Raw genomic sequence first — 14,564 nt, 5'->3', positions numbered from 1 at the left:
CCGAAGGGAACCCACACATTCACGGGGAGAACATGCAAACTCCACACAGAAAGATCCCGAGCCTTGATTAGAAATCAGCACTGCAGGAACTTCTTATTGTGAGGCACGTGTACTAACCCCTCTGCCACCGTGAAGCCGTAAGTGAACATATTGGAAACAAAAGATGTCTGGTGATGTTAAGGTAATATTATGTCATGTGCGTTTATTGATTTTCCTGGAATTGTAAAAGAGGCACAAACATAGCGGATGTAGACTTTGTTTTATTGAAAGATGTCTGATCGTTCATGACACAGAGTCAGAGGAGAAGGCACATAGTAAAAAAAAATGTTTTTTTTGCTCTTTACTCTTTGATAATAGTGGGAGTGATCATCTTACGGAAAGAATAGTATTTGCATTCAGCGGGAGGTACAATGTCCATGGTAGTAGTGCTTATCTTCTCCTTCTTGAAGCCGGCTTCAAGCAGATGAGGCACCTGGCTCTCCTGAAATCATTAACAAGAGTCGCTCAGTCAGGTGAGAAGGCGTCGTTATCAGCCTCCACTGCCACATTTATCAATTATAACCTTCAAGCTGCACTGCATGAACCCTCAATAGGAATCATAAAACAGCGGTTTGCAATATTGAACCACTGCAAGACGCAAAAACAACTGATTGTGTGTTAAATGTTTACCTTTTTAAAAATTGACCAGAGTCTTAGTTCAGTCTTTAAAAATCTAATCAAAACTGGACTTTGGTTGTGGTTGCTGAGATTGACATGCCTGTCCTATATAGACATGTGAATCTTTACTTGTACAACAAATCACTATGCATGCAACCTCTTTTCAAACAAACCCTTCCTTAGTGGATGCTTGTTTATTCACCTGTTTTTTTAAACAACATCAATTGTTTGGATAAGAAACATTTGTCATTTTCTGTTATATTCTTTGTTCAATAAAACAAACAAGCAACCAAAAAAAGATATAAATCCTAGTGCTGTTGTTGGAAAAAGATATATACTTTTTTAATCTCACCTTAAAAATGCAGAGAAAAGCCCTCAACTTGGGATATTTGCTTTTAAATTCATTACATTAAGATCGGTATTTTAATTTCAAGTTATTTGTTGTTTTTAACAGACTTGAACAGATGCAGTCTTTTTTTTGTACTATAATAAAACCGCTCCATATAAATACGATTTTTTTTTTAAACAATTATTAAATTATAATAAAAACTATAAAATGTTAACTTGTTGCTTTTCCTCCGCTTCAGATAATATAAAAAAAACAAATATACCTATTCAACGTTAGCATGTTATAAATGTGATTTTAAAAACTTTTTTTTTTACAAATAAATGTTTATATTTGTCACAATTAAATGTTAAACTTTGTAAAATGGATTGGCTTCACATATGTCTCATGTACATACATTAATGTGCAACATTATCTAATATTTTAATTAGAGATGTCCAATAATATCGGACTGCTGATATTATCGGGCGATAAATGCTTTAAAATGTAATATCGGAAATTATCGGTATCTGTTTCAAAAAGTAAAATTAAGACTTTTTACAACACCGCTGTACAGAGTGGTACACGGACGTAGGGAGAAGTACGGAGCAGTTGCGTCTCCAAGTCATACTTGCCAGCCCTCCCGATTTTCCCAGGAGACTCCCGAATTTCAGTGCCCATCCCTAAAATCTCTCAGGGTAACCATTCTCCCGAATTTCTCCCGTTTTCCATCCAGACAACAATATTGGGTGCATGCCTTGCCTTTGCGTGCCAGCCTTATCACATAATATCTACGACTTGTCACACACACAAGTGAATGCAAGTCATACTTGATCAACAGCCATACAGGTCACACTGAGTGTGGCCGTATAAACAAGTTTAACACTGTTAAAATATGCGCCACACTGTGAACCCACACCAAACAAGAACGACAAACACATTTCGGGAGAACATCCACATCTTAAACAGAACACATACCCAGAACCCCTTGCAGCACTAACTCTTCCGGGACGCTACAATATACACCCCCTGCTACTCCCTACCCCACCCCCCTCAACCTCCTCATGCTCTCTCAGGGAGAGCATGTCCCAAATTCAAAGATGCTGTTTTGAGGCATGTTAAAAAAAAAATGCACTTTGTGACTTCAACAATAAATATGGCAGTGCCACGTTGGCATTTTTTTCCATAACTTGAGTTGATTTATTTTGGAAAACCTTGTTACATTGTTTTATGCATCCAGCGGGGCATCACAACAAAATTAATCATAATAATGTGTTAATTACACGACTGTATATATCGGTATCAGTTGATAGCGGAATTGGTAATTTAGAGTTGTATCAGAATATCGGATATCGACAAAAAAGCCATTATCGGACATCTCTGATTTTAATCATCTTATTTAATGACGAAACAAACGTTTTATGTTTTACTTTCGGTTTGTCCACCAGATAACATGTCAGCGTGCGACTTAATGAGACCCATAGGCAATTAAAACAACATTCTCCGTCATGTAAGTGTGTTCTGACTTTAAATATAATGTACGCGACATCGTACATGTAATATATCACTATATAGATGCACAAATGTGTTATAATAGTATAGTAATCTAAGTATGTGTCAAAAAAACCATCCCGAAGTGACACCATTTCACCTAATAGAGCAATGCATGTTATTTTGTAACATGGGGGGGTAGGGGTTGGGGTAGCAGGGGGTGTATATTGTAGTGTACCGGAAGAGTTACTGCTGCAAGGGGTTCTGGGTATTTGTTCTGTTGTGTTTATGTTGTGTTACGGTGCGGATGTTCTCCCGAAATGTGTTTGTCATTCTTGTTTGGTGTGGGTTCAGTGTGGCGCATATTTGTAACAGCGTTAGTTGCTTATACGGCCACCCTCAGTGTGACCTGTATGGCTGTTGACTAAGTATGCATTACATTAATTTGTGTGTGTGAAAAGCCGTGGATATTATGCGACTGGGCCGGCACGCTAAAGCAGTGCCTTTAAGGTTTATTGGCGCTCTGTACTTCTCCCTACGTCCGTGTACACAGCAGCGCTTTAAAAAGTCAAACATTTTACATTTTGAAACCGATACCAATAATTTCCGATACTACATTTTAAAGCATTTATCAGGCAGTCCGATATTATTGGACATCCCTAATAAAAAGATTAAAATGTAAATCAACAATAAAAAATTTTTAATTTGGAATTAACGCAAAAATTTGACACGCCTAATAAATCCACCCATGTGTTGGAATGCATTTTCTTTTTCACATTCCATTACCCAATCCAAGGGCAGTAGTATGTCTAGCTCCGCCCTTCAAACTGCTTTACTGGGTCTGGGACAGGAACAAATATTTTGGCACCCAGCCGAAGTGCTCGGGGGGATGGAGGCTATAAAAGCTGGCGACGTCTCAGCGACACTAAATTGCGGCCGACTTCACGCGACCCACCTCAAACATGGTGTCGATGTTGTCATATTTGGTCTTGAGCAGCTCGCCCCAGGAGGTCAGGTTGCAGTAGGTGAGCACGCCGCCGCTCTTCAGCAGCCGGTGGGCGTGACCCTGCAGAGACACATGAGACCGTTTAGACCTTCCAACGTTCGTTTCTGACAGCCATGCATACTTTAACCCTGTGAAAGCCTAGAAATAATGTGCGTCAAAGTACGTCATCGTTTTCAAATAATTGCAAGTACTACAGCATGGATCAGCATGTCTTTTAACATTAATATGAACAAACATACTGTATTCCAAAAAATATTTTTGTTAAAATTTTAATAACTACTCTAAATTGGCTGTAGTATGTGAATGTCAGCGTGAATGTTGTCTTTCTATCTGTGTTTGACCTGTGATGAAGTGGCAACTTGTCCAGGGTGTGCGACGCCTTCCGCACGAATGCAGCTGAGATAGGCTCCAGCACTCCCCGTGACCCCTGCTCTTACTTGACCCTCATGCTAGCATGTTAACAATAATATTACTAATAATATTAGATTTTTTTTGTAAAAAGCACTCTACATTGAGTAAACAACCTTAAAGTGCTACAGTGTATTAAAATAATAATATTACAAATACAAATAAATACAACTAAAAACTAGAACAGCCCAATAGCTAGAACTAGTATGCATATACTGTATCTAAAAAAAAGGCTTTTTTAAAAAGAAGGGTTTTTAAGCCTTTTTTAAAAGCATCCACAGTCTGTAGCCCCCACAGGTGGTCAGGGAAAGCGTTCCACAGACTGGGAACGGCAGAGCAGAAAGCCCGGTCTCCCATTGTCCCAACAGTAGCATACTAGCTTGCTAACATTAACATACTAGCTTTTTTTGCTCATTTTGCAGGTAAACACATACGTCATTTTTGTTACTTGACTCTCATGCTAGCATGCTAACATTACAAGCTTTTTTTCACTCATTTTGCAGGCATACACTTAAGAGTCATGTATTTTGTTACTTCACTCTACCTTGTTAGCAGGCTAGTTTTGCTTATTTTACAGATATAAACCTAAGAGTCATGTAATTTATCCTTTGATTGACCCTGTGATGAGATGGCGACTTGTCCAGGGTGTACAACGCCTCCCGCCCGAATGCAGCTGAGATAGGCTCCAGCACCCCCCACGACCCCGAAAGGGACAAGCGGTAGGAAATGGATGGATTATCTTGCCAGCATGTTAAAGTGAGTATGCTGGAAAAAGAAAACTCTACAGAAATGGCTTTTTCTGGTATTCATATATTATTTATTAAGGGCGGCCCTCATTGAAAATGGATTTGACACCCCTGTCTTAAGCTGTTTCTGGACCAACCTTGATGAAGTCAAACTGGTGGGTGTGCCATGTGTCCTCTGACAGAGGGTAAGTGTCATACAGGATACCTGGAGACAAGAGGCAGATGCTTGTACACACATTTCCTGTCATTTCCATTCTTGCAGTATTACTTCCATCAGCTCAATAGATGCACCCTTATTATTCCCTTGAATAATTACAGTGCTACCTCAGTTTTCATACAAATATTCATTGTAATCTTATTTGTGGTCATATGTAACAGATTAATTTGATTGACATAACTTCTAAAGCTTTCGTTTTTTGTACGAGTCGGTTTTCCTCTGACCTTTCAGAATAGATTACTGACAAAAACCGAGGTACTACTGTAATGCGAGGTGGATTTCCACACCATTTCATACCGTCAAAGTGGTTATCTGGCAGAGTGGGTACAACCTGCTCCCACAGGCCTTTGAGGGGGACAACCTGCAATAACACCAAAACTCAGTTGGCACATATTCACGTGTTTATATCGTGAAGCATATTTGTGGAGGTCTACTGACTTTGTGTGGCTGAACCGTGGCCCAGTTCTCCAGTCTGGCAAAGACACCGTCATTGCACTCCACGATCCAGTGCTCCTGAATGGGGTACGACTCCAGTTTGGTGGCGGCGATGGCCATGCCAAAACCGATCTCCAGAACGCGGCCACCTAGTGGAGGACATTTAAATTGATGGCTTAATTACTTTGTGAGGATTTTGCCAGTTTATGCACTACAACAGGGATATTCAACTACCGTATTTTCCGGACTATAAGCCGCTATTTTTTTCCCCCCCAATGTTTTGGCTAATTTATGGATTTGTAGTTTACCAACAGCCATAATACTTTGGATTCAACAAATAATTTTCATATTACACCAACAGACACTGAAAAAGAGTGTAATTGTTTGTGCTATGGCGCCTTCTTTTGGACGAGTTTGCTCACTGCAGAAGCTGCGGGTTGAAAATGTACTTCCTGTTTGGTGCCTTGAAGAGGAAGTAAAACCAAAAGCATTCTTCATTCATCATTCCAAGAAACGTTTAAGTTTCACAATATAACTAAAACAATTCATACTTAGGCAGCTAGGCAAGGCAGCTTTATTTGTATCGCAATTTTCATACACGAGGCAGACTCAAAGTGCTTCACAGACAACAAAGTGAAATGAAATAAAATAAAAGCAAAATTAAAATGTAGACAAAAATAAAAATAATGCAGACGTTAAAAGTTAAAAGATTGAGCTGAAAGCTAAGGTGAACATAAAAGTTTTCAGTTTAGTTTGAAAAGTCCGATTTGTGACGTCTATAGGAGTGTTTTCATGCATATTTGTATGTGCTACGAAAATGTAATCAGGCTAGCGTCATTAGCATTAGCAAATAAGCTAACAAGTTTGCAAGTGTCTGTTAGTATTAACTTACAATGGCATTCTTTTTGGATTGCTTCAGTTTCGTAAATTCACCAAAACTTCATTGTGGACTTATTGAGTCTGTTCAGCTGATTGGAGAGCTAGATTCCGCAGCTAGTGGCTTCAAGATGTTGACTTCTGTTTTGTTTGATCATCCGTTTTACTGCCGTTGAACAGGCACGATTTGGAAACAATTAAATTGTAAATAAACATTTACAAAATCTTTCGTACCGGTATATATCAGCAACTTATAGTCCAGTGTGGCTAATATATGTAAAATATTTATTTCTTCTAAAATTTGGGGACTGCGGCTGAAGTTCCGGTACCTTCAATAGCCTAAAAAATATGGTACATTGTTTGGGGGCTCCATTTCCAGAAAACCATGGGCTGGGGGGCTGGACTTTTTATTATTCTCATATTGTATACGTCGGAGAACCACCATGCTCTACAGCAGTGTTTTTCAACCACAGTCTGGTGTGCCGTGGGAGATTAACCCAAATAGGTGAAATTAGATAATCACAATCAGACATACTTTATTAATCCCCGAGGGGAAATGAAAAAATATGTTTTGCAAACCAGTAATTATAGTCTGCAAATGGTATGTTGTTGTTGAGTGTCGGTGCTGTCTAGAGCTCGGCAGAGTAACCATGTAATACTCTTTCATATCAGTAGGTGACAGCCGGTAGCGAATTGCTTTGTAGCTGTCGGAAACAGCGGGATGCAGCGTTAAGGTAAACAGGTGTCTAATGCTTAAACCAAAAACAAACAAAAAGTGAGTGCCCCTAAGAAAAGGCATAGAAGCTTAGGGAAGGCTATGCAGAAAACTGATGGCTACAAAGTAAAAGAAAACAGAATCCTGGACGACAGCAAAGACTTACTGTGGAGCAAAGACGACGTCCACAATGTACATCCATACATGACATGACAATCAACAATGTCCTCACAAAAAAGGATAAAAACAACTGAAATATTCTTGATTGCTAAGACAAAGTGGATGCGGGAAATATGGTTCAAAGGAAGACATGAAACTGCAACAGGAAAATACGAAAAAAAAGAGAAAATGCCACCAAAATAGGAGAGCAAGACAAGAACTAAAACACTACACACAGGAAAACAGCAACAAACTCTAAATAAGTCAGGGGGTGGTGTAACACGTGGTGACAGTACATTTACTTTGAGACAAGAGCTATAGTGAGGAATGGTTGGTTATGGTTTAAAGTCATATCAAACAATTGCCACAACGACTTTTTACTGTCAACTGAGTTTTGTTTTTTAATGATTTCTGCTGGTGGTGTGCCCCTGGATTTTTCCACCGCAAAAAATGTGCGTTCGCTAAAATTTTTTGGGAAAAACACTGCTCAACGGTATTTGCATTTGGTTTCTGGTTAAGGTGTCATTCCCGGGCCACCAGTTGAAACGCTTATTGAGTTTCAATATTATAAAAATAGATGCAAGTAGAGGCTTGAGATTTATTGGCCTTCAGTCATTTATATGAGTGGTAGCTATTTGAATTGAGTTGGTTGCGTTTTTTTATTTGTATGTTCTATCTTGGAATTGGACAAAATAGAACAACGAAAAAGTGTTGCTGCACACTGTTACACACACACACGGGAGTATGTAAGGGTCTATTTTCACACAAAGTAGAAATGAGTTATTCGTCCCCCCGCAGACATCTTGGCCATCCTCCATGAGCACAGTGACAGCTGCTGGAGTGTCTCCCAGCACCATGCAGCTCACTTTCACATGTGTGCAACACAGGGTGGGGGCTGAGCGAAACGATTCAAATATCAATAGTAGCGGTAACTAGGGTAGTCACAATAGTACATAAATCGATATTTCTCACTTCTCCTCAGTCAGTGTATGTTTTTGTCATTCCGTTTTGTTTTCATGAATTGATCGATTGATTGATTGAAACTTTTATTAGTAGATTGCACCGTACAGTACATATTCCGTGCAATTGACCACCCGAATAGGTTTTTCAACTCGTTTAAGTCGGGGTCCACGTTAATCAATTCATTGTATGAATGGGAATTTACTGGAATTAAAGTCACAGTCGGACATTAAACTTTTTTCTGCAAAACTAAAAAAAATTGGCTTAAGGAAAATCTGACGTGTGAGCACTAGAACTGTAGTATGGACAAATGGGGACAATTAATTGTCAATTTGACAAGTGTATGTGTAGATTTTTTAAACTCATCTCAACTTTTCTTTAAAAGCCTAACCAGGGACAAGGATTGCAAATTAGCCTGTGGCCAGAAGTCTTATGTACTTTGACATCGGTTACCTATGGATAGCAATGTTTTTTGCACTGTCCCGGTCAAATAAATAAATGAAAACAATTGGTTTATTTGAATTTTATTTTGAAACAACAAATCAAATAAAAATAGCAATTTTCACAAATATCTGTTTTTGTTGCTTATTTCAATAGGACTGTTAGATAATTAATTCACACTTTTAAATTGTGTTTAATTGTGATGAATAACAGTAAATCACTTGCTTGCACAATTTAAGTTAACTTAAAAAAAATACCCCAATATTTTGACACAAATGCACTTTCATTATCAGAATATACTCAAAACATTTTCAAATGTTTTTTCCTGAATTCATTTATTTGCCTGAAACTTGGTAAAAGTTTTATCTCAAGGTTTGTATGTATATTCAGGTACCACTTTGTGATTAAAATAAAAATTGCATGTACGCTTAAAATATCACCAAAAATGATTCCCGGGTGCGGCATCGCTGTTGCCCACTGCTCCCCTCACCCCCCAGGGGGTGGAACAAGGGGATGGCTCAAATGCAGAGGAAAGATTTCACCACACCTAGCGTGTGTGTGACAATCATTGGTAATTTAATTTAATTTTAATTAAAATATTGTGTTAATAATCTGATATCATTGATACAGGATTATTGATTTAATTTTCTATGATTAATCACATGCGTTAATTCGTTAAATTTGACAGACAACATTTTTATGTATTATAGGCTCCAGCAACCCCCCGCCACCCCTAAAGGGACAAGCGGTAGGAAATGGATGGATGGTGTTAAATTGTTAATTTTTTTAGAGCTTTCAAATGATTAAATGTCTTAATCCGATTATTCATACTTGAAAAGTGGTTAATTGCATTATATTACTTAGTTGCACATTTTTTTAATTAACTTTGAAAAATAACCCAATATTTTGACACAAATGGAATTTTATTACCGGAAAATACACAAATTAAAAAAAAAAGAAAAAGTTTTTCTTAAATTAATTTGTGTATTTTGCGCTCAAAATACAGTAGGTGATTAATCTGCATTGACAAATGAGTAATCGCATCCTCGTTCAATTTGACAGCCTTAACTTTTATAATAATAATAAAAATATATATTGTTTATGAGCGCTTTTCAAAAACTCAGATGCCTTACAGGGTAAAAAACAAATATGACTGTGGAAATAGATCAAATGCAGTATCCATATCCAGAAAGCAATAATAAAATATGTGATGTATTAATTTATTGTGTTATGTTCTTTCTAAACCAGGGAATAATTCCTTGGACACAAGAGACCTTATGGTCCAAAAAGCCAAAGTTTTGGAACGAGAAAGTATTCTTTTCTTTTGTTTAGTTTTTTTTGCACCTTATTTTTGCCTAATTATATAATATAAGTATTAAAATGGAACACTTGCATTGGTTTGCTGATATTGCTAGTTTGTCCTATATTTGGTACATTTTTATATTAAATAACGATTAGGGCTGTCAAAATTAACGCGTTAACTTGTGATTAATCACAAAAAAATACCACATTAATTATGAACACACTTAGATTAATCATGCAATTTATTTTGCCTCAACCGCCATACTAGGGGTGTCAAATGTACGGCCTGCAGGCCGAATCAGGCCCGCGAACAGGTTTTATCCGGCCCGCGGGATGAGTGTGCTAAGTATAAAAATGAGCCGAAATTTTTGAATGAAAGAAATTGCTATTCTAAATGTATCCACTAGATGTCGCAATAGCAATTCGTTGTAGCTTATGCTACATATGTCAAAAATAAAGTAAACCACATGATGTTATTAGTGCACCGGTCAAGGAAAATTAGCAAACCTCATAACATCCAGTAATTGAATTTTGATATTAACTTATTATCTTGATAGATACAAATTAACACTGATGAGTTGACTGATGGACATTATCACATAATTTATCCAGAGTATAAATAAGGACAAATAAAGATACAAAAGTTTTCACTCCATCTTATCTAAAGTGTTACCAGGTTTTGTGCAAAAAATGACATGTATTCAAGTAAAAACTTTTAAAATGTTACATTCACAATACGAAGTTCCTGCAGTCCTGGGTTCAAATCCAGGCTCGGGATCTTTCTGTGTGGAGTTTGCATGTTCTCCCCGTGAATGCGTGGGTTCCCTCCGGGTACTCCGGCTTCCTCCCACTTCCAAAGACATGCACCTGGGGATAGGTTGATTGGCAACACTAAATTGGCCCTAGTGTGTGAATGTGAGTGTGAATGTTGTCTGTCTATCTGTGTTGGCCCTGCGATGAGGTGGCGACTTGTCCAGGGTGTACCCTGCCTTCCGCCCGATTGTAGCTGAGATAGGCGCCAGCGCCCCCCGCGACCCCGAAAGGGAATAAGCGGTAGTAAATGGATGGATGGGCCTTCCGAAAATGAGATTGCATTTGTGTACAAATGTTGAGGTCTTTTCTTAAGACAACTTTAATTATGAAATCAAGTAATCACCTGTAATTAATCCAAATTCCAAAATGTGATTATTCTGATTAAAAACGCAATCATTTGACAGCCCTGGTAATTAGCATTTATTAACTAGTCAGTAATACTAACACTACGTTTACTTGGTATCAGATTGATACCAAAATAAGCAGTATCGGCCCATATAGGAGAGGGTTTAGCATGGAAGTAGAATTGTCTCACATCAACTTATATATATATATCAATATGATATTAATACATATTCATATATTAATAAATGTACAAATACAAATGTGACATACAAATAAATCATTTGTATAAATAACTGCGTATGAGATTAGAAATTTGAAAATATATACAAATGTATAAATATAAAAATGTGACATACAAATACATCTTCAAAAATATATATAAACACGTATTTGTAAATATATATTTTTTAGATTTTAAAATATATACATATAAAGTATAAATATAAAAATGTGACATACAAATAAATCTTCAAAAATATATTTACAAATACGCGTTTGTTTATAAAAATTATTTATTTGTATATCACATTTGTATTTGTACATTTATTAATATATGCATATGCATTAATATCATATTAAAATATATAAGTTGATGTGAGAAAATTTTATCATTATGGAAGTAGAATTGTCTGACATCAACTTATATATATCAATATGATATTAATACATATGCATATATTAATAAATGTACAAATACAAATGTAATATACAAATGAATAATTTGGATAAATAACTGCGTATTTGTAAATATGTTTAAGATTTGAAAATATATACAAATAACATGTATAAATATAAAAAATTGACATACAAATAAATGTTCAAAAATGTATATAAATAAACATGCATTTGTAAATAAATTTTTTTAGCTTTGAAAATATATACAAATAAAATGTATAAATATAAAAATGTGACATACAAATAAATCTTCAAAAATATATTTACAAATACATATTTATTTATAAAAAATATTTATTTGTATATGACATTTGTATTTGTACATTTATTAATATATGCATACGTATTAATATCATATTTATATACCGTATTTCCTTGAATTGCCGCCGGGGCGCTAATGAATTTAAAACCTGTTCTCACTCCTGCGCTTACCAAAGGCATGCGGTAAAAGTAAGCATGCGCTAATTATTTTAAAACCTCTTCTCACTCCGGCACTTACCAAAGGCATGCAGTAAAAAGTTGAGTGTGATGTAAGCTTGGACCTTAAATCCTACTGAATATCTCTTAATCTTCTTCCCTTTAAGCGATTTCAAATTACCGGTATTGAAATCAGCCTCCTCCATTTTGAAAATGATGACAGGGGAAGTGACACTCGTGACGTCAGGAGTTTGACCAGGCGGTAATACTAAGCATGCGCTAATTATTTTGCGAAGCGAGTTTGACCCGGCAGTAATTCAAGGCATGCGCACACTTTATGCCCTGCGGCAATTCAAGGAAATACGGTATATAAGTTGATGTGAAGCAATTTTATCATTATGGAAGTAGAATTGTCTCACATCAACTTATATATATCAATATGATATTAGTACATATGCACATATTAATAAATGTACAAATACAAATATGATATACAAATAAACGCGTATATATTGAGATTTGAAAATATATACAAATACAAATTATAAATATTAAAATGTGACATACAAATAAATCTTCAAAAAATATAAATAAAGGAGTATTTGTAAATATATTTTTGAGATGTGAAAATATATACAAATAAAATTTATAAATATAAAAATGTGACATACACATAAATCTTCAAAAATGTATCAAATGTCAAAAATATGCGTTTCTTTATACAAATTATTTATTAATATACGGTTTGTATACGTATTAATATGATATTGATATAAGTTGATGTGAGGCAAATTCTACTTCCATAGTGATCGAGTTGTCTTACATCAACTTATATATATTAATACATATGCATATATTAATAAATATACAAATACATTTAATAATTTGTATAAATAAACACGTATTTGAAAATATATATTTGAGATTAGCTAGCAAAGAAGCTAACCAACAAATAAGATAACTAAACATGCCAACATGTGTATCTTTTGAAATTACGGCATATTCCACAATTTTGCACAGAACAATCGGTGTTTGAAAAGTAATAAAAATAGTTTTTATTCGAAAGCAAGTTACTTTACAAGTGTTACATTTTAAGACGACGAACTGTCCGATAACGGAAGCCGCAGAGTACCTTTGGAGGCAGCGACCGTCGACAGGGAGTGCATGTACGGGGTCTCCCAGCGTTCCATCACGGGCTTGCCCATGATCTCCAGGTGCGTGTCGGCGTCATTGTAACCGGCGTTGGCGCCATGCCATGATGGCTTACAGTCCTCTCCCTTGGAGAATATCGGCTGGCCGGCGGCGCTCATTTTGTGTCGTGCTGTTTTCTCTTTCCGGGGACAGCTGGCCAGACCGCGTGTTCACAGACAGGAGGGCAGCTAGCGAGAGCCCGGGGTTTATATCTGGCTCGCAGTGCTGACGCAGCGGGAGTTGGACGTCAGGTCAAAAAGGTGGTCGCTCTGCCCAAGATTGTCTTCCTAGGCGAGATGCTTCACTCTGGTCAATCATTTCCCAGTGGGAGCACCAGGCCAACCAAAGGTCCAAGATGCTATCAACAACACATGAAGCATTGTGAGTTGTGCAAATAACACATATTTAAAATATTACATGGTTTAGAACAGCTAAATTATAGCAAAACATACCTAAACATTTCATCAGTGCTTTAAATGGAGCCACAGTTTTAATACTATAATATCCTTTGCTGTCAACTAAAAATATACGACATTACCATGAATTGATTAACGTGCTTCCCGACTTAAACAAGTTGAATAACTTATTCGTGTGTTACCATTTAGTGGTCAATTGTACAGAAAGTGTACTGTACTGTGCAATCTACTAATACAATTTTCAATCAATCAATCAATCAATCAATCAATCAATAAATAAAGTAGCAAGAAACGCATCAATAAAGAATAAAGCAAAACAAGTTCTAAACCAAAAATCACTGCATATATTTATGTATTTTTTAAATTTTATGAACCTTTATTTAGAAATTGCAACATTTACAAATAATTGAGAAATAATAATAATCAAAATAAGTACAAAAAAAGTACAAAACAGCGCCAGGGGATAAAGAAACTAAAATAGAATGGAAAAAAAAAAAAATATATATATATATATATATATATATATATATATATATATATATATATATATATATAATAAATGATAAATGGGTTGTACTTTTATAGTGCTTTTCTACCTTCGAGGTACACTACTTCCACATTTACCCATTTACACACACATTCACACACTGATGGAGGGAGCTGCCATGCAAGGCGCTAACCAGCACCCATCAGGAGCAATGGGGAAGTGTCTTGCTCAGGACTCAACGGATGTGACGAGGCTGGTACTAGGTGGGGATTGAACCAGGGACCCTTGGATTGCACACGGCCACTCTTCCACTGCGCCACGCCGTCCCCATATATGTGTATATATATATATATATATATATATGTATGTATGTATGTATGTATGTATGTATGTATGTATGTATGTATGTATATATGTGTGTGTGTGTATATATATATATATATATGTGTATATACATACATATATTTATGTATATGTATGTA

At 36.2% G+C, this 14,564-nt stretch overlaps 2 protein-coding genes across 2 annotated transcripts in view; one reads left to right on the top strand and one right to left on the bottom strand.

The window, feature by feature from the left end:
- Positions 1-242: 242 nt before the first annotated feature.
- gamt (guanidinoacetate N-methyltransferase) lies at positions 243-13,406 on the bottom strand. Its single transcript, XM_061883432.1, has 6 exons — positions 13,121-13,406; positions 5,289-5,434; positions 5,148-5,211; positions 4,771-4,838; positions 3,429-3,539; positions 243-481 (listed from the first exon to the last, which is right to left on the bottom strand). Exons 1-6 carry the CDS (start codon positions 13,296-13,298, stop codon positions 341-343), a joined length of 708 nt encoding a protein of 235 aa, XP_061739416.1. The 5' UTR covers positions 13,299-13,406; the 3' UTR covers positions 243-340.
- The window catches only part of dazap1 (DAZ associated protein 1), an 83,589-nt gene continuing 82,200 nt past the window's right edge, over positions 13,176-14,564 (top strand). The window contains exon 1 of the mRNA XM_061883425.1: positions 13,176-13,560. Coding sequence (XP_061739409.1) covers positions 13,535-13,560 — 26 coding nt within the window. The 5' untranslated portion in view covers positions 13,176-13,534. The remainder of the gene's footprint in view (positions 13,561-14,564) is intronic.

The sequence above is a fragment of the Nerophis ophidion genome, linkage group LG22, assembly GCF_033978795.1.
Source record: "Nerophis ophidion isolate RoL-2023_Sa linkage group LG22, RoL_Noph_v1.0, whole genome shotgun sequence".
Lineage (NCBI taxonomy): Eukaryota > Metazoa > Chordata > Actinopteri > Syngnathiformes > Syngnathidae > Nerophis > Nerophis ophidion.
Note: the sequence above shows the minus strand (reverse complement) of the source record. Positions and strands in the feature narration are given on the sequence as shown.

Bases quoted from the DNA above. Each gene is read 5' to 3' on its own strand.
- gamt (XM_061883432.1), bottom strand. From the start codon at position 13,298: ATGAGCGCCGCCGGCCAGCCGATATTCTCCAAGGGAGAGGACTGTAAG. The intron at 5,435-13,120 runs GTACTCTGCGGC...GTCCTCCACTAG, and splicing joins GACGGTCGCTGCCTCCAAAG to GTGGCCGCGTTCTGGAGATC. The intron at 4,839-5,147 runs GTATGAAATGGT...TCTTGTCTCCAG, and splicing joins GCCAGATAACCACTTTGACG to GTATCCTGTATGACACTTAC.